Source organism: Perognathus longimembris, chromosome 28 (assembly GCF_023159225.1).
Source record: "Perognathus longimembris pacificus isolate PPM17 chromosome 28, ASM2315922v1, whole genome shotgun sequence".
NCBI classification, from domain to species: Eukaryota; Metazoa; Chordata; class Mammalia; order Rodentia; family Heteromyidae; genus Perognathus; species Perognathus longimembris.
Window position 1 is genome coordinate 60,591,940 of NC_063188.1, and position 21,230 is coordinate 60,613,169.

Consider the following 21,230-nt stretch of genomic DNA (forward strand, 5'->3'; position numbering starts at 1 on the left):
GAACTTCTGCTTTCATAATGCCAATTCCCTTATACTCTACTAATAAACAACTTTGTCTCCTAAGACAATGGGAAAATTGAGGCAATTAAACAGGGTTTCCCACATCCTACCAATGTTTCTACCAACATGTGCTACACAGCAAGTATAATGTCCTAGAGTCACCTACATCAAATCCATTCTTGTCCTTGAATCTCACCTCCTCTGGCCTGCTTTAGGACTTTATCCTGCAATTCTGGTACTCATCTATATGTATCACTGACCTTTCTCTCCTGCACCAGTCATTCTTCTCTCCCCATACCCCATGTTGCCCCATTTTATATGAATAGCCTCAAGCTCTTCATTGAACTCCAGCTAACTATTTGCCATCTTTCATATTTACTAAGAATTTAAAATGTAATATAATACAGTCAATTTCCTCCATCTAACTCAGTTTTTATCCTGTTATTACCTATTTCAGTCAAAATCCTTCCCACTACCAGTTTTCGAGCCTTAGGACTACCCTATACTGTCATAAGAACATTATCTCATAGTTTCCACTGTCTATTGTTTTACACACACACATACACAAAAGAAACCCTTCAAGGGAGAAATAGAGCCTTCTCTGCTGCCTAGAAAATTATGATATATGTGTGGCTTTGAAACTAGCTATTGACTAATATAAGGGTGGGACCACAAAAACTTTCTGCCCAGACTGGCAGATCTTCCTAGTATCTACCTCGCAAGTAGGTAGGGTTATAGGCATGAACCAATGGCCCAGGCAATTACTTTCACTTACTCATAGGATTGATCTCATAAAATAATACTACTTAATCAAAATTATGCACACCTGTTAGTGATGGCGCACACCTTTAACCCCATCACTAGGAAGGATGAGGCAGAAGGATTTCAAGTTCTAGGCCTGTCTGGGATATACTTTTTTAAAAAAGAAATAACATGTTCAATCTTAAAGCTTTTAGTATGTTTTCAGTCATTTGCATAAAACTGCCAGCTCATGTGCTTCATTCCCCATCATAAGTACTAAAACTGAAGCAATAGCAAAAACATTTCCCTTGTCTCTGTGGCAGGGTGGCAGGCAAATTCATGAAGTATTTCAAATTGCTTAGAGAGTATGATAGTAACTCTGGATTTTATTTTTTGCCACAACAATGGTGAGGAGGATAGAAAATTGTCAAGAGACATGGTGCAGGGGATTGAAAACGTTCATGTGAAAGACAATGAGTAATGAAAAACATGAATACAAATTTGTATCTATGTTTAAGAAGGCATAGGGAGACTCATTGAAAGCTGCTCAGTAAGAGGATTGACACAATAGAAAAGAGAGCAACATGGCAACTAATCTGATCAAAATAGATAAATATCTATGTGTGAAACACCACGGTGAAACCCATTTGTATAATTAACAAACACTAAAAAACATAAATGACATGAATGTAAAACATTGTATTGGGAGAGGTAAATATCAGCAGGAGGTAGAATTGGAGAAGGTGAAGGAGGATATATATGAAGGGATGGAAGTATTTCACATACATATATGAAAATAGAACAATGAAACCTATGAAAATTGTTTTAAGAGGAAAAGAATGATGAAGGAAGACAAAGGTGATGAGCTTTATCATTGGAAATTGTAGGCATATATGGAAATACCACAGTGAAGTACACAACCAATTTACAAAAGTAAAAATATTTTGTAATTTATTTATTAATTAAACACAAATTTTTGACAAGTTGTGCAAAAAGGGTACAGTTACATAGAGTAAAAATATTTTAAAAGGTTATGAGTGCATGATGCTACAAGTACTACTATAAAATTAAATGATTTATGTTTTCTAAGATAATAGGAAAATAATTTTAAACTAGTATTACTTTTTTTTTTTTTTTTTTTTTTGGCCAGTTCTGGGCCTTGGACTCAGGGCCTGAGCACTGTCCCTGGCTTCTTCCCGCTCAAGGCTAGCACTCTGCCACCTGAGCCACAGCGCCCCATCTGGCCGTTTTCCATATATGTGGTGCTGGGGAATCGAACCAAGAGCTTCATGTGTAGGAGGCAAGCACTCTTGCCACTAGGCCATATTCCCAGCCCTAGTATTACTTTTTATTACATAAGATATGTATTAAGGCCAAGGCATGGTAGCGAACACGTGTAATCCCAGCTTGCTGAGAGTTAGAGAAAATGGATCAGGGTCTGAGGCAGAAAGCACTAGGTCCTATTATTTTTTTAATAACTAAAGCTGGACTCAGGTAAACTGACCGAGTAACATTCATGAGGCTCTAAAGTTCAAACACTTAACACTAAAACAAAGAATATGTTTAAATTGTTCCTGCATCCTTTATCTGATTCCTTCCATTTTAATGCTTGTCACAAAATGTTTACCATCTGGTTTCTCCAGCAGTCACTAGAAACAGGGCAATGCTAAAGCCCTGTCTGCTCAATCAGAAATATAAAGCTCCAATCTGGAAATCCAGCTCAAGAGTAGGGAAACTACTGTTTTCCAGGGAAAGGCAAACAGTCAGAGCCTAGTGCTAATCAAGAAACATCTCCACATGGCTACTGTATATGTTTTTGGTACACTGGGTATTGTATATATGCCTGCCTGATCTAGGGAAGGGAAAGAAAAACGAGGGTGTAAGATATCACAAGAAATGTACTCACTGCCCTATTATATAACTACCCCTTTTGCACAACACCTTGTTAACAAATACAAAAAAGAAACATCAAACATACAATTCAAGAAGGGACGAAAAATCATCAAAACAAGTCTGCAAAATCAGTTCCCATACAGCCCTATGGGCCACAGCCTGCTGATCTGTGCAGAACACAGCTTGGCATAGTCATCTGCTCAGTGAAGAGCCCCACTCAGAACAAAACCACATTCGGTGCAGACCTCAGCTTCAAAAAGCCTGACACAGGGAACTGCCCTCAGCTGAGCTCAGACCTCCAATCAGAATAGCCCATGGCTCAGCAGTGACCTTCATCCAACTCAGAACTCCCACTCTGCTTGTAGCAGCGTGCTTATTTTGCAAGACAGCAGCAACAGAGAGACAACTGCACAGGTGAAACACAGGAAGGAGATCAGGAAAACACCAAACACCGTGAATCACACACTGGCCACCGCTCAGGGGCCAGTGAGAATAGCCAGGGAGGAACTCAATCTATGGCTCAGAAGCAGGCATGGGACATAGGAAGGTGGGGGAAAGAGCACAAATAAAAGACAAAATTCTGAGCTCAGAACACAAAGACTGTATAGATCTCAGCCTGCCACCAGCAAAGCAAGGATTTAACCTCCTTCAGACTATCAGGAATTTGTACTTGGAGGAGTTTAGGACAAGGAACAAAGTTTGGTGAAAGCATCAGTCTCAGTCTGCACTAGGCAAAAGTAGATTCAGTTTCTGGAGGAGATAGAAGTTGGGTGAACGCGGGACAAAGGAAAAACCCAGGGGCTCTTATTAAGAGACTAGACCACTCTGGCCCCACACCTTTGCCTGAGGATTTAACCTCCAGCTGGTTTCTGACAAAGAATGACCCTAAGCCAAGCCCATCCCTCCCCATTACAGATAAGAACTGATCCCATCCATAACAGATTCCAGAGGAACTGAAGGGTAGAAATACAAACCATAGTCCCATCCCTGAACTCAACCCTCAAGGCTGATGATAAAGTAAGCCTTCACCCAGTGCAATCTGAAAACTGAGAATAGAATGCAAGAAGAGTCAGATCACAGAGTTCTGCTCCCCAACTCAGCCACTCAGGCTGAGTGAAAGGCAGGGCTTTGAATTCCAGTATTGGTCTCAGTGGGGACTCTAACCCCATGAAAGGTCTTGGCAGGTCCCTAAACATCTTAACAACCAAAGCAAATCTCTAACACTGGTGGGAACACAACGTGGTCTCTAACACTGGGAAAGGCCTCATGAGACCTCTAACATCAGTCAGTAGACACAGATGGGGACCTCTAAAATTTCACATGTGAATCCCCACTCACGACACTGCCAGTGTCCCGCTGGGGGCGGTTCTACACACAGCCTTGCCCATCAGTGCATCCATGAGAGGGACACTGCTTTCCATCCACAGCATTAGGAGGCAGCTACCATCCAAGCTTCAGCTTACATCCTAAGCAGAACTGTGCTGGCCTCAGGGTGGGAGGGGGGTGTCTGCATCGAGCTGTACCACAAAGCCTGCATATAAATCCCTTGTATGAGAAGCTGCTGCCCACAACATAAGTACTTCATCTAGACCACAGACCCCAAAGTCAGCCAGGCATCCATATATGGAACACCCCAACCCACAGCAACAGGGGTCTGTGCCTTGCTGACCCCCAAAATCTATGTTACCTTATGGGATTTTACCTTATGGGATACCCTCACCCAAGTATGTGGGAGGAGGGGGAGGGAGGATCTAAACCCATTGCATCCCAGAAGCCTGCCTATATATGCTAGCAGGATGCCAACAACAGCACTCAGCACTGTGGGTAATGCCTAACAGACACAAATGTCTTCTCTGTCCCTGCATGCAACAATCTGACAACACACTGGGGTTGGAGATAACACTCAGCTGAACCCAAAAGCTTGCCCACAACTCTCTGCAGGACAGCAACTATACACTGCCCTCAAGAAAGCCAGAAAACCACAGCCCATTACCACTGAACCTAATAGCTAATCTTAACGACCTCTACAAACGCCAAATGCAAATGAGTAAATCACAGCAAAAGATCACAAAATTCATGACTAATCAGGACAACTTGCCGCTCTCAAAAACAAACAACTCCGGGGTGGTTGGCTGTTTTCCCGCCACGTGGGCTGTGAGCTTGGGCGCCGGTCAGCAGAACGAGTTCTCCTCTCCGGCCCGAGACCGCCTGGCGTCCTCCTTTCCCGGCTCCCTGCTCTTCACACCCAGCAGCCATCAGGCCTCTCTGAGAAGGGTGTGGATACACATCCTGTTCTATGCTCCCCTTTTAAAGGCCCAACCACGTAGAGAAAGATGGCACCAACAGAATAGGGAGGCACCCCGACTCGCTCCAACTGAATAGCGAGCTGGGAACTCCAACACCGAACACCCCATCAAGACCCCAGCAAAACCAGCAGCCAGAAGCAGTGGAGAAACGCAGGAAAACAAAAAGGAGCAAAAAAGAAGAACTGAAAAACTACACGGAGCCGGAGAATCTCCGGGGCACCCTCCCCCCACCAGCCGACGCTGGCCCAAACAGGGCCAGGCTGGGAAAGGGGAACCCAGCGATCGGCAGACAGGCTGCCAGGAGCTCAGAATTCATATAGCGGGAGACCCCACGGTCACAAGGCAGGGTGCAGACCAAGACACACACCAGCAGCAACAAGAAGTTCGGGTCCACACCGGGTTCAGACAAGGGAACCCAGCGCGGCAGAAAGAGGGAACCGGGGAAGCCACCACGACACTTCGCCAACCCCTGAAGGGCCAACGGCTGCGCAGGACACACACACAAAGCAGCAACTGTAAGTCCCCCATTACCCCCTCCCCCAACGGGAGACCAGCTATCAGAGACCCAAGCCCGACAAAGAAGCTAGATCTCCCTCCCTCCCCATCCCCACCCCGAGGGAACAAAGAACCCCCAAATCAGGCGGGGAGCCCCCATCAGGCGCTGGGAAGTCAGTTTAGCAGGGAAAGGGCGGAGCAGCCCCAAGGCCCTACAGGTTCCTGAACTGGCAGAACCGGCCCCACCCCCTTCCCAACAGGGGCTGGGGGACTGCGGGCAGTACAAGCCCCACCCGAGGCGCCTGGACGTTGCAGACTCTTACAACTAAAATCACAGGCGCTGGTGGGCAATACCAGCACAGCAGGGTCACCTGAGCCTGATCACGTCCCCCCCTTGCAGCAGAGGCGAGGTCTGAGGGTGCCAAGCCACACCCGGACAGTCGATCCCACTGGACCCCACACATACCGCCCTCCCCAACGGACTCTCAGGAGGGCGCAAGCACAACCCAACAACCCGGGGCTCGCTCTGGGAGGCATATCCCGCTAAAGTGACTGTTGTAGTGGACGCACAGCGCACAGGAGGGCGGGGCCCCCGGCGACAGCGCCCGCTATGGTAGGCGTAACCTGCACTGGTGGGCGGGGCCATAGCGACAGCACCTGCTGCCATTGACATGCCTACACAGGAGGGAGGGAAGACCTACACAGACCTCCAGATGCGCAAATCACAAAGAAACATAACTCAGTTCATCAAAGGGCAAGCCAACTCGCCAGCTCCAAAAAGCAGCACGACTGAAGAGGAGATGGAGACTAAAAAAGCAAATGAGGCCATGTTAACAGGAATGATCGAAAGCGTCAGAAAGGAAATCAGAAAACAATTCCAGGAGTTTAGAGCGGAAATCTGGAAGGACACCCAGGAAACAAAGAAAGAAATGGAAGCAAAAATGGATACAATGCAAGCCTCAATTAAAGAAATGGAAGCAAAAATGGATACAATGCAAGCCGCCTTTAAAGAAAATCTCCACATCCTGAGAATTGAAATGCATGAAAAAATAGATTTAAAATACAACTCTTTAAAGGAAGAAATTTCCACGATCAGAGCTGATCTGACAACCATAAATAGCTCTCTGACATCCATAAACTCCGCAATTGAAACCATAACACAAAGAGTGGACCATATAGAATCCAGAATCTCTCGCCTGGACGATGAAGCAGCTGACAACAACCAGAAAATGACCACACTCCAAGAAAAGGTGAAGCTTCAGGGAAGACTAATCCAGGAACTAATGGACAAAGACAAGTGATATAATCTGCGCATAATTGGAATAGAAGAAAGAGCCGAATACCAGAGCAGAGGGCTTAATCATGTTCTCAATAAAGTTATTGCAGAAAACTTCCCCAATCTCACAGGGGACCCCATCCAGGTAACCGAAGCCTATAGGACACCTGGCAGGCCAGACCCCAGGAAAGCCACCCCAAGGCACATAATATTCAAGACTACAGACCTCAAGATTAAAGAGTAAATTCTGAATTCAGCCAAAGCGAAGAAGGAAACTTTTTTCAATGGGAAGAGGATTCGAATAACATCCGACTTAACCACACAAACTTACCAAGCTCGAAGTGAGTGAAAGAACACCATCCAAGTACTTCAGAATAACAATTTACAACCTCGGATCAAATATCCAGCGAAATTGGAGTTCACATTTGAAGGGAGAACCAGATCTTTCCACACCAAAGAGGAGCTAAAGGAGTATGTGAATAAAAAACCAGCCCTACAGCGAATATTAAGGGGGGAACCCCACCCAACAGAGATCGTAAAAGACACACAGACAGAATCAGAAAGAAACTTCAATACCCAAAGTCCAGCAGAAAGACCAGCTCACTAAAGACAGGGAAAAAAAAAAAGAGGAAAAAACAGCCCAACAAGAAAATGGAAGGAGAAAAAACACCTTTATCCTTGATCTCTTTAAATATAAATGGTTTAGAGCAGACTGGCAGAATGGATTCGCAAACAAAAAGTTGACATCTGCTGTCTACAAGAGACCCACCTTACAGCAAGGGACAAAAACAGGCTTCAAATGAAAGGATGGAGCAAGATCTACCAAGCAAATGCACCCACCAAAACGTCAGGTGTAGCCATGCTGATCTCAGACAAGCTGGACTTCTTATTAAAGTCCACTCAAAAAGACAAAGAAGGACACTACATATTAATACAAGGAAAAATCCAGAATCAAGAAATCACAGTGATAAATGTATGCTCACCGAACAAAAGAGGCCCTACATATGTCAAGCAAATTCTCACAGAATTACAGAGCAAGATAGACGCAAACACAATCATAGTGGGTGACTTTAATACTCCTCTCTCTCCAAGAGACAGATCCAACACCCAGAGGATTAGTAAGGGAGCTGAGGACCTAAATAACACCATTTCCCAAATGGATCTAACAGACCTATATAGAACTTTTCACCCTACAGAGACCCAATACACCTTCTTTTCAGCAGCCCATGGATCGTATTCCAAAATAGACCACGTCATAGCCCACACAAAGAACCTCAGCAAATACAAAAGTATTGACATCATCCCATGTATTATATCTGATCACAGTGGATTAAAGGTAACCCTCAACAACAAAGGATACCACAGAGGCTATACACACTCTTGGAGGCTAAACGCCACGCTGCTATCCAACACTTGGGCCACAGACCAAATTAAAGATGAAATCAACGAATTCATAAGCCACAATGACAAAGAAAACACATCACAAAGAAATCTATGGGACACAGCTGAGGCAGTACTGAGGGGCAAGATCATTGCACTCAGCACTCACATTAAAAGAATGGAAGCGGCGGGGCTGGGGATATGGCCTAGTGGCAAGAGAGCTTGCCTCGTATACATGAGGCCCTAGGATTGATTCCCCAGCACCACATATACAGAAAACGGCCAGAAGTGGTGCTGTGGCTCAAGTGGCAGAGTGCTAGCCTTGAGCAAAAGGAAGCCAGGGACAGTGCTCAGGCCCTGAGTCCAAGGCCCAGGACTGGCAAAAAAAAGAAAAAAGAAAGAATGGAAGCGGAGCAGGTGAATAACCTCACAATGAAACTAAAACAACTGGAGAAACAAGAAATGACAGAATCTAAAACGACTAGGAGGGGAGAGATCAAAAAGATTAAAGAAGAGATAAATCTGATTGAAAATAGAAAGACCATTCAACAAATAAATAAGAGTAAAAGCTGGTTCTTTGAGAAAATAAACAAAATTGACAGACCCCTCACAAGACTTACAAAAAAAAATCAAGAGAAGAGACTCATATACGTAAAATCAAGGACTCCACCGGAAAAATTAGAGGTACACACAATATTCAAACAATCATAAGGAGCTATTTCCAAAACCTCTACTCAGCAAAAAACAATAATTTTACAGAAAGGGATCAATTCTTAGAGAAGTACAAACTGCCCAAACTGAACCAAGAAGAAATAAATCAACTAAATAAACCAATAACTTACAGTGAGATACAGGAGGTAATCAAGAACCTCCCAACAAAGAAAAGCCCAGGCCCAGATGGATTCACCAACGAATTCTACAAAACCTTTAGTGATGAGCTTATACCAATACTCCTCAAAATCTTCCGCGAAATAGAAACAGAGGGAGAAATCCCAAACTCATTCTACGAAGCTAATATCATACTCATTCCCAAACCAGGCAAAGACCCAACAAAAAAAGAGAACTACAGACCAATATCACTAATGAACACAGACACAAAGCTCCTCAATAAAATATTAACTAACAGGATCCAGAAACTGATCAAGAAAATCATACATCATGACCAAGTAGGCTTCATCCCAGTCACAAGGATGGTTCAACATCCGTAAATCAATCAACGTAATTAACCACATAAACAGAGCTAAAATTAAGAATTACATTGTTATCTCAGTCAATGCCCAAAAAGCCTTTGACAAAATACAACATCCATACCTATTAAAAGCTTTGGAGAGAACAGGAATAGATGGAACATTCCTCAAAACAATAAAAGCCATATACAACAGACCAACTGCTAATATCATATTAAATGGAGAGAAATTTAAATCATTCCCCCTAAACTCAGGAATAAGACAAGGATGCCCACTCTCCCCACTTCTTTTCAACACAGTGCTGGAATCCCTAGCCATAGAAATAAGGCAAGAGAAGGACATCAAAGGGATCCACATCGGCGAGGAAGAAATCAAGTTATCCCTATTCTCAGACAACATGATCTTATAACTGAAGGACCCAAAAAACTCAGTACCCAAACTCCTATACCTAATAAACCAATTTGGCAAAGTAGCAGGATACAAAATCAATCCACAAAAGTCAGCAGCTTTTCTGTACACCAGCAATACACAAACAGAAAAGGAAATTATGGAAACAATTCCATTTACAGTAGCCAAAAAAAGAATAAAGTACCTAGGGATCAACTTAACCAAGGACGTGACAGACCTATTCAATGAAAACTACAAAAATCTAATAAGGGAAATCAAAGAAGACACAAGGAGATGGAAAGACCTCCCATGCTCATGGGTAGGCAGAATCAATATAGTGAAAATGGTCATATTGCCCAAATTGTTATACAAATTCAATGCAATACCCATCAAAATCCCAGCCACATTCTTCACTGAAATAGAGAAAGCAATCCATAAATTCATATGGAACAGCAAAAAACCTAGAATAGCCAAAGCAATTCTAGGCAAAAAAAAGCAGTGCAGGAGGTATCACAATACCAGACTTCAAGCTCTACTACAAGGCCATCATAACAAAAACAGCATGGTATTGGTATAAAAACAGATTGGAAGACCAATGGATTAGAATTGAAGACCCAGAAATAAAACCGCACTCTTACAGCCAACTGATATTTCACAAAGGAGCTAAAGACATACGATGGAATAAACATAGCCTCTTCAACTACTGGTGCTGGGAGAACTGGGCAGCCATATGCAGAAAACTCAAAGTAGACCCAAGCCTATCACCATGCACCAAGATCAACTCAAAATGGATCAAGGACCTCAATATCAGACCTGAATCCTTGAAACTATTGAAGGACAGAGTAGGAAAGACACTAGAACTTATAGGCACAGGAAGGAACTTCCTGAATAGAGTCCCAGGGGCACAACAAATAGGGGAAAGACTCGACAAATGGGACTACTACAAATTAAAAAGTTTCTGCACAGCTAAGTATATAGCCAACAAAATAGAAAGACAGCCAACGATATGGGAAAGGATATTTACCAGCACAGCATCAGACAAAGGCCTGATATCTGTCATCTACAGAGAACTCAAAAAACTAAGCCCCTCCAAGCCCAATAAACCTGTTAGGAAATGGGCAAAGGAGCTAAAGAGAGACTTCACAAGAGAAGAAATAAAAATGGCAAAGAAACATATGAGGAAATGTTCAACATCCCTGGTAGTAAAGGAAATGCAAATAAAAACAACCCTGAGATACCACCTCACCCCAGTTAGAATGGCCTATACTCTGAACTCAGGCAACAACAAATGCTGGAGGGGGTGCCAGGGAAAGAGGAACCCTTCTCCATTGTTGGTGGGAGTGCAAATTAGTACAACCACTTTGGAGAACAGTATGGAGGTTTCTCAAAAAGCTCAATATAGACCTACCCTATGACCCAGCCATACCACTCCTAGGCATCTATGCTAAACAGCAAACCCCAAGATATCAAAAAGACATTTGTACTTCCATGTTTATCGCGGCACAATTCACAATAGCCAAAATATGGAAACAACCCCGATGCCCCTCCACAGATGAATGGATCCAAAAAAATATCGTACTTATACACAATGGAATACTACATAGCCATTAGGAATGGTGAAATATTGTTATTCGCAGGGAAATGGTCAGAACTGGAACAAATAATGTTGAGAGAGACAAGCCTAGAACACAGAAAACAAAGGGGCATGATCTCCCTGATATATGACTGTTAACAAAGGGAGACGGAGAGACAGTAGAGACTAAGTCTGTGAAACCAAAAACTGCTTGTCAAATAGTATTCCCCACAGGATTGGGGTAGCAACCCAACAGTATGTAACTAAAACCAAACAATTACTCAACATATAAAGGTCAAAAATTGACCTCTCAGGGGAATACAATAGCTCAAAAGCTATGTATGTACGTTCATATAAGACTACTGTCGACATATGGTCTAATATCGACATTACATTTAAAGCCCTATGCGAACTTTCTTGGGCGTGGGCACATGGCTACTGTATATGTCCTTGATACATTGTATATTGTATGTATGTCTACCTGACCTAGAGAAGAGATAGAAAAACAGGGCGTAAGATATCACAAGAAATGTACACACTGCCCTGCTATGTAACTGTACCCTTTTTGCACAGCACCTTGTCAAAAAAATTTGTGTTCAATAAATAAATAAATAAAATAAAATCTGGAATAAGGCAAAGATGCCCACTGTATCCACTCCTCTTCAGTGTAGTTTTGGAATTCCTAGCCAAAGCAATAAGGTAAGAAATAGATACAGAAGTGATTCACATAGGGAAAGATGTCAAACTATACCTATTTGCAGATGACATAATACTATTTCAAAAAGACACAAAAGACTCCATTCCCAAGTTCCTAGAGCTTTCCAATAACTTTGGCAAAGTAGCAAGATACAAAATTAACCCACAAAAATCAGTAGCCTTTCTATATACCTACAACACAAAGAGTAAGAAACCAAGGGGGTGGGGCAAATACCATTTGCAATAGCCTCAAAAAATGTAGGAATGAACCTAATCAAATAAGCCAAAGACCTTTATAGCAAAAACTATAAAAAAATTGAAGAAATCAAAGATGACATCAGGAAATGGAAATACCTTCCATGTTCATGGGTAGGTATTGTAAGGTCCACCCCTGGAGGGCTCCATGCAGATGTCCCAGTTCAAGTCTGTGCCCAGTACCTGTGCTACCTAGGTAACTCGCACACCTGGAGGCAGTTACCGCCCCCTTCTCTGAGGTCACATCCAATCCACCTGGCCATACTGTTAGGTCCTCTCCCTGAGGGCTACATGCAGATGCCCCCACCTCATTAAGTCTCCACCCAACAAGTTACCTGGGTAACCAGCAGACCTGGAGGCAGTTACCTCCCCTTTCTCTGAGGTCACCTCTTAATCCACCTGGCCACACCCCTTGCCCCTGCCCTAAATAAAGCAGGGCTGGGTGGGGGTTGCTCTCTCTCTCTCTCCCTTCTCTCCAGCCTCGGATCATCTTGGCCACAGGCCAGCAGTTTGGTAATAAACGTTCTCTCCTGCCTGAATACCGCGTGGCGTTCTCCTTTACCGGTTACCTACTTTAAAAACCTAACACATACCTCCTACCTTTCCCTATGTAATCCAGCTCAACACAAGTCCCCGCTCTCTTTCCTTTTCTCTCTTGCTCTCTTTCTCTTCTTCCCCTCTGTCTCCCCATGTCTCCATCTTGTGCATGCAGGCCGGCAGTTTGTTCTCCAGAGAACCTTACAGGTAGAATTAGTAATGTAAAAATGGGCATACTGCCAAAAAAATAATGTGTAAATTAATGAAATCATTACTGAGATAGAGAAAACAATCCAAAAATCGATATGGAACAACAAAATACCTATAGCCAAAGTAATGCTAGGCAATAAAAATAGTAATGCAGGTGGTATCACAATCCTAGACCTCAAGGTATATACTACTGAGTGTTAGGGTCCATCTTTCCCCTTGATGGAAGGGGCTTGATGCACCTCCCCCAGCCCTGGGGAATGCGGCCCTTCTACCCCCTCTGGATTGGAATCCAGAGGAACCAGTTGGGCAAACAGCCCCCCAACCTCCTAGCCAGCCCGGCGCCTACCAAACCGCCCCGCGTGCTCGAGTGACGTTAGCCCTTGGGGGTCAGGTGATACCTTTCAGCCTATCGACATCCTGGCCAAACCCCTCCCTCGGAATCATCTCCCCTTGTCCTTCTCTTAATAAAGTCAGTTCGCTCTAAGAAGCCGGCCCCGTTGCATATGTTCTCCAGACTTCTAGCGTAAGGAGGCGATCACATATCTGCGGCAGATCCCGTGCGCGTCAGGTCGGTGCTGACCCCCGTCCCACTCTAACTTACCTGCAGGTCGGGTGATTAGGGGAGAGGGCAAGAAAGGAGGGTGGAAAGAAAGAAGGAAGAGTCCGAGCAGGGAGGGGCAAAAAAAAAAAAAACCCAACAACTGAGTTATAATTTTTTTAAAAAAAAGAACAGCTTGCTACTGGCAAAAAAAAATAGACCAAGAGATCAATGGAAAAGACTTTTGAAGATCTGGAAATAAAACCATATACTTAAACTATCTGATATTTGATAAGGGAACCAAAGATATACAATAGAAAAAAAGATGGCCTCTTCAATAATTCCTGTTGGGAAACCGGGCATCCTTATGCAAAAAGCTAAAAGTGGATTCATGTTTGTCATCATGCGCTCATATCAACTCAAAGTGCATCAAAGTTCTCAATGTCAGAAATGAAAATTTTTCCATTACTGCAAGAAAGAATAGGAAAAACACCAGAACTCATGGGCATAAGCAGAAACTTTTTGAAGAGTCCCAGGGGCACAGCAGATAGGAGAGATTATTTGACAAATGAGATTACATCAAAACAAAAAGTTTCGAGCTGGGAAGGTGGCTTAGTGGTAGAGCATGCATGAAGACCTGGGTCCAATTCCTCACTGCCACATAAACAGAAAAAGCCAGAGGTGGTGCTGTGGCTCAAGTGATAAGAGTGCTAGCCTTGAGCAAAATAAGCTCAGAGACAGTGCCCAGGCCCTGAGTTCAAGCCCCAGGACTGGCAAAAAAAAAAAAAAGAGTGTACCAAAACAAAAAGTTTCTGCATAGCAAAGAACATAGTTACTAAACTAGAAAGACTACCAACAGACTGGGAGAAGCCTTATACCAGCAATACATTTGACAAAGATATAATATCCAAAATATACACGGAGCTCAATAAACTAACCCATCCCAAGACTAATAAACCAATTACTAAATGGACAAGAGCTAAAGAGAGACTTCTCAGAAGAAAAGTTAAGAATAGCAAAGAAACACATGAGGAAATGTTCATCATCTCTGGCTATAAAGGAAATGCAAATTAAAACAAGTCCAATATACCATCTCACTCCAGTTAGATTGGTCAACATTGCAAATTTGAATAATAACAAATGTTGGTAGAGGATGTGGGGGAAAAGAAACCCTACTGCACTGTTGGTGGGAATGTTACCTGGTACAACCACTCTGGACAGCATTCTGGAGGTTCCACATAAAAACAAACATAACAATCCAGTCATACCACTCTTGGGCATCTATCCAGAACATCACAGCCAAGATACCATAAAGACACTTTCATATCCTTGTTCTTGTTGCACTATTCACAATTGCCAACTTGTGGAAATACCCAGTTGCCCTACAACAGATGAGTGTATCCGAAAAATGCAGTACCTATACACAATGGAATTTTACACAACATTTAGAAAGAATAAGATTATGTCATGTGTAGGGAAATGAATGGACCTAGAACAAATCATGTTAAATGAAGTAAGCCAAGCTCAGAGAGACAAACAGCCCATGTATTCTCTCATATGTGAATGCTAGATCTAAAATACCAGAACATAAATTATATAGGCCTCTAGGCATTCACACACAGTAAGACTAAAGGAAGATACTCTTAGTAGAGGAACAGAAAGCCACGATGCCTGTATGTGTCTGATCACATGAAATAATAGTTATCGAAATGAACTCCAGGAAATGAAAACAAGAAGTTTTTTCTTTTGTTTCCTTTCCTTTTTGTTCTGTATGTTCATTTATATGTGTTTGGGAATGTAAGGAGAAGCCCAGAAATGGAAGGACAAAGAGTGAACAAATATAACAATGGTACTCACTGGCTGCTATGTTGAAAATAAACTATACAACTTGTGGGTGGGACAGGAAGAAAAAACTAGGAGCGAACAAGAGAATGGGTGACATGGTCCAAAAAGAAATGTGCTCATAGCTGGGCACTAGTGACTTACACCTGTAATACTAGCTACACAGAAGACTGAGATCTGATTATCTCACTTCAAAGCCAGCCCAGGTGGGAAAGTCCATGAGACTCTTTTTTTTTAATTTAATTTCATTGTCAAGGTGATGCACAGAGGGGTTACATTTAAATATGTAAGGTAGTGAGTACATTTCTTGTCAAACTTGTTCCCTCCTCTCCAATCCCTCCTACCCCCGAGTTGTACAGTTAATTTCCAACATATTGTCTTATGAGTATTGCTGTTGCATTGGTTCACCTTGTATCCTTTGTCTCACCACTTTGATGGTTCCCTTCTCTTCCCTTCCCTAAATTCAGATAAACATATATACAATACCTAGGATACCAAAATCAAATACAGTGACAACAGGGGCTAAAACCATAGGGAAGAAAAACAAAAGAAAAAAGAAATATTTTCACATAGCACATTAACAATAACAACAATGAAAAACCTTTTGTTTCCATACCTTGGAGTTCGTTTTGCTTAGCATCATTTTATATGTAAATAGCTATTGAGCTATTGTGATCCTCTGCTAGGACCATCTTAGACATATACTAATTATTACCAAAGAGGGAAACCATAGAGTCTATGTTTCTTTGAGACTCTTACCTCAAATTAACTACCAGAAAAATGGAAGTGGCAATGTGGCTCAAAGTGGTAGATTGCTAGCCTTGAGAGAAAAAGCTCAGGGACAGTGCCCAGGCCCTGAGTTCAAGCCCCACAACTGACAAAAGAAAAAGAATTGTATTTTTTACCTGACTTATTAACTGTAACCCCTCTGTACATAACCTTTATAATAACAAAAAAGTAGGGCTGGGAATATTGCTTAGTGGTAGAGTGCTTGCCTATCATGCATGAAGCCCTGGGTTTGATGCCTCAGTATCACATAAAAAGACCAGAAGAGGCACTGTGGCTCAAGTGGTAGAATGCTAGCCTTGAGCAAAAGAAGCACTGGGAGAATGCCCAGGCCCTAAATTCAAGCCCCAGAACTGGCAAAAAAAATTTGAAGAATCCAATACACATCCTGCAAAATTAAAAATGTGGGAAGCGGGCTGGGGATATGGCCTAGTGGCAAGAGTGCCTGCCTCGGATACACGAGGCCCTGGGTTCGATTCCCCAGCACCACATATACAGAAAACAGCCAGAAGCGGCGCTGTGGCTCAAGTGGCAGAGTGCTAGCCTTGAGCGGGAAGAAGCCAGGGACAGTGCTCAGGCCCTGAGTCCAAGGCCCAGGACTGGCCAAAAAAAAAAAAATGTGGGAAGGGATGGGTAGAGGAGGGATGGGTGGAAATGTTGAAAGGGGTGACATTGATCAAGATGTGTTAATAAACTCCTTTGTTAAATGCAACTCCTTTGTACAACTACTTAGAGAATTTTTTTAAGAACACCATCTTTGAGCAAAAAAAATAAATAAATAAGAAAAGTGGGGGCTGGGGATATAGCCTAGTGGCAAGAGTGCCTGCCTCGGATACACGAGGCCCTAGGTTCGATTCCCCAGCACCACATATACAGAAAACGGCCAGAAGCGGCGCTGTGGCTCAAGTGGCAGAGTGCTAGCCTTGAGCGGGAAGAAGCCAGGTACAGTGCTCAGGCCCTGAGTCCAAGGCCCAGGACTGGCCAAAAAAAAAAAAATTAAGAAAAGTGCTCAGGCCCTGAGTTAATGCCCCAATACTGGCACAAAAATGAAAAGGGAATTGAACTTTTTCACTCAAATACTGGCAGGCAAAACATGAGGATTTCAATTACAAGGCCAGCCTAAGCAAAAGTAGCAGAGACAGATTCTATGCCAGCCAGGAGAACCTTTGTTCCAAATAATCTGAAAATGTCACACTAGAGCCTGAGCAATATGGTAGAGCACCAGCCTTGAACAAAAGAGAAAACAGAGCAAAGGTCCTGAGTCCAAGACCTGGTACTAGCAATAAAAAGAGAAAAATACAAAAGACAAAACAGAAAACAAAAATGGCTGTGGCTTAAGGGACAGAGTTCTGGTCAAGCACTCAACAAAGACAAATGGGTTAAACTGAGAGGACCAGAAGAAAAAAAGAGGAAGGAGGATTACAAGCAACAAATTTAACCATATAACATTTGAGGTTGGGGACATAGCTCCATGGTAGAGCATTAACCAGTAAGAACAAGACCCATCCCCAAAATTGCAAGCATAGAACAAGCAATACAAAACAAAAGAAACAAGGATAATCACAGCAGTAAGAGTAACTGGGCTCGTATAAGGCACTGGAAAAACCAGAGGACAACTTGAAATCCCTCTTTTCATATAATTCAATCGGACAAAAATGTCAGCTATTCCTTCTCTTGGTATAGGACAAACTTGTAGCCACTAGTCTGTACCTATGTACCTAGCTTGAAAGAAGTCTTTCCTTTGGCAAGTAAACACTATATGAACTGAAAATTTATAAGAAAAAAAAACCTCAAAGGCCAGAGCTGCTGTTTGGGGAAAAAGCCCCACTCTGTCACCTAACTGAAAGGATCTCAGAAGATTCTGGGAAAGAGGGAAGAGAGGAGCTGGCAAGTGGCCTATGGTTCCTTGCATGGTCTCTTCACTCAAGCATCAGCAATCTAGCTCTGTGTCCAAAAACACACTTCTTTATCCCCTTGAAGATCCCTCCAGTAACCAGTAGAACAAAAGCAACAAGTTTAAAACCAATGAATACCCATATAATTGAATGTGAATACTTACTCAGTCTTCCATTTTTCACTAGGGCTCTTTGAAGCCTTGCGTTTTAATCCTTTGACTGTTGAAATAATAAAAGCTGATTTATAACCAGAAAATTGGTACCATCAAGCACTTAGGAGAAAGATAAACCTCAAGAGCCAAACGGTCAAGCACAGCAAAATAGATATTATCTATTGGTAAAACTATGTACAAAGGTTGCGTATTTGCTGCTTTCTGAATGACTTTCTTTAAGGGATGACTGAGACATCAGTGCAGTAAGCTGGGTAACACCAGCACAGGAACTGAGGCTATGTTCTTAGAGGCTAGGTTATGTGGGCCACTGAGGCACACAGGGGCATAAGGAGTGAAATTACTCATATAAACAGCAGCACCCTTCACTCAGTCTGCAAACCCAGCCTTTCTATCTTCATCTCTACTCATACTGCTAGAAACTCTACCGGGGGCTTAGGAACTAAGAGTTTCTGTCACTCATTCCTTAAGGAATTTATTAAACATGAGTCACATGCCAATCATGAAGCTAGAACCTGAAAAAGACTTATCTCATTTAGATGAAAAAGACTCCTCCTGTGAAAACTACTGGGGGATAGACTCGAGATCATGATTCAGCAATGTGTGACCACGATTCATGCATGAATCTGATGAGACTTCAAAAAGTTGAGAACCTATAGAAGTAACATTTATACATTCTTCTTTTGCTCAAGGCTAGCAGTCTACCACTTGAGCCACTTGAGCCACAGTGCCACTTCTGGCCTTTTCTATATATGTGGTGCTGAGGAATCGAACCCAGGGCTTCATGAATGCAAGGCAAGCACTCTTGTCACTAGGCCATATTCCCAGCCCAATTTATACATTCTTATACTCAAAGTTTGATTTTTAAAAGAAGAACCTTTTGGGCTGGGGATATAGCCTAGTGGCAAGAGTGCCTGCCTCAGATACACGAGGCCCAAGGTTCGATTCCCCAGCACCACATATACAGAAAACGGCCAGAAGCGGCGCTGTGGCTCAAGTGGCAGAGTGCTGCTAGCCTTGAGTGGGAAGAAGCCAGGGACCGTGCTCAGGCCCTGAGTCCAAGGCCCAGGACTGGCCAAAAAAAAAAAAAAGAAGAAGAACCTTTTCACATCATAACAGTTGTGTGGAGAATGGCCAGGTTTATTCCATGTATTTTATATGAAAATGTAATTGATAAACCATTTTTTACAAATTTTGAAAGGTCGAAAATCTAGGAGGGAGGAGCCTTTTTAACTTATGACCAGAGAAAATGACAGTATGATAGTATGGTGGAGTCTTATGTAAAATGAGATAGAATTTTATCCACAGTATGGAACAGAGAAAGACAGAGACAAAACAAAGACACACACACACACACACACACACACACACACACACAGAGACACACACACAGAGACACAGAGAGAGACACAGAGAGAAGGAAATGAACAGAAGAGACTGGCAAAGGAGTGAAGAAGCTGTGAGACAGGAGAAAGAGAAGGAAAAGTGAAAATGGTATGCCCTCAACACAAAAGTTGAAAGAAAAAAGCACTCTAGAGTTGTAGAAAAGCAAATACTAAAAAATAGGAACATGAGAAAGACAATGCCATATGTGTGACATCCACATTTCTACAAAAGATCCTTTCCACTGGGGTGACCAAACCTAACTGCTGCTAGAAGGTTGTTGTAATGGATAAAATCCTGCAGGCAGGACAGGCAGCCCTGCAGCCCTACCACAAACACATCAAAAAAAAATACACAGCAGACATACTTGGCCAAATGGCTCCATTCCCTGGGACAGACATACTTGGGGTACCTGGCTTAATAGATGTCACACACGTCTGGCTTTTTAACTTCCTTTTCCTTAACTGTTCCACTACACATACAGAAATTTCATCACTTTACTTTTTACCTGTAATTTTTAGGTTAGTTCAAGGATTAACTGATGAATAACCAAGATTTTCACCAAGATCCAGTTTCTCAATGATATTATTGGATAAACTATGCTGGAGGATAGTAAATCCATACACTTAGTTTTTATATGAAGAAACTTGACACTGATCATAGAAACCACATTCTATTAGCTCAGGAGCCTAGAAATTTTTTTGTTATTGTCATCATGAGTAACAGTTGGAGGCTCCTGGTTGAATGGCTCTGCCACAGGGTCATATATATCTTTCAAAATCTCATCTGAAAGTCTAGACGCAAACTTTTATAAATATGCTCCCTCTACTACCTCCTCACACACATCACATTACTGAGGACAAAATGAACAAGTTCGACAATGTGACATTAATAATTACAGGTAAGAATCATGTTTAAACTGTTTGTCTTGGTCATTGCTATTATCTTACTGGGAGCAGTGACAGATAAAAGAGCAATCAAAAAGCAGTGTCAAATCACTTTTTCTAAAAATAGCATGATATACTTTCTCAATGTTTCTCAAACAGCAGTCTGTACACTTTGATATATTTACTCCATAGCAAAATAATAGAAAGTAGGAGTTTCTTTTGCATTAAGTTAAATTTCTATAATTCTTATTTTATAATTATGTCCTGATTAAATGTCTAGTATTCTCTAGCTTATGTAACTATTCAGGTATTAGATAATAGCTGGCACTGTTAAAACCATAGCTCATAAATCTCCAGCAAGGGGCTGGGGATATGGCCTAGTGGCAAGAGTGCCTGCCTCGGATACACGAGGCCCTAGGTTCGATTCCCCAGCACCACATATACAGAAAACGGCCAGAAGCGGCGCTGTGGCTCAAGTGGCAGAGTGCTAGCCTTGAGCGGGAAGAAGCCAGGGACGGTGCTCAGGCCCTGAGTCCAAAGGCCCAGGACTGGCAAAAAAAAAAATCTCCAGCAAGATGGAAAAATGGAGTTCTCGGTCTCAGCAGGTCACTATCTCTTCTGTTTTTAGGGTGGATCTCTACACAGGTAAGAAGTCTTATGTGAAGAGCCCTCAAAGGTTAAAGCAGAATAAACAGTTGCTGCTATGGTAGAAAATGGGGGTGTGGGAACCCAGGCACATATAATACATCTAGCACATATGTAGAAAGAAATGGTAGCACTGGCTACTAAGGGT

General features: G+C 42.6%; 1 protein-coding gene across 2 annotated transcripts in view; it reads right to left on the reverse strand.

Moving 5' to 3' along the window:
- The window catches only part of Gcna (germ cell nuclear acidic peptidase), a 75,139-nt gene that overhangs the window by 34,012 nt on the left and 19,897 nt on the right, over positions 1 to 21,230 (reverse strand). Inside the window, exon 8 of one of the 2 annotated variants that reach the window (XM_048335819.1) lies at positions 18,162 to 18,216. In XM_048335819.1, coding sequence (XP_048191776.1) covers positions 18,162 to 18,216 — 55 coding nt within the window. Of the gene's footprint in view, positions 1 to 18,161; positions 18,220 to 21,230 lie in introns of both variants that reach the window. The other variant, XM_048335818.1, reaches the window with a different exon arrangement.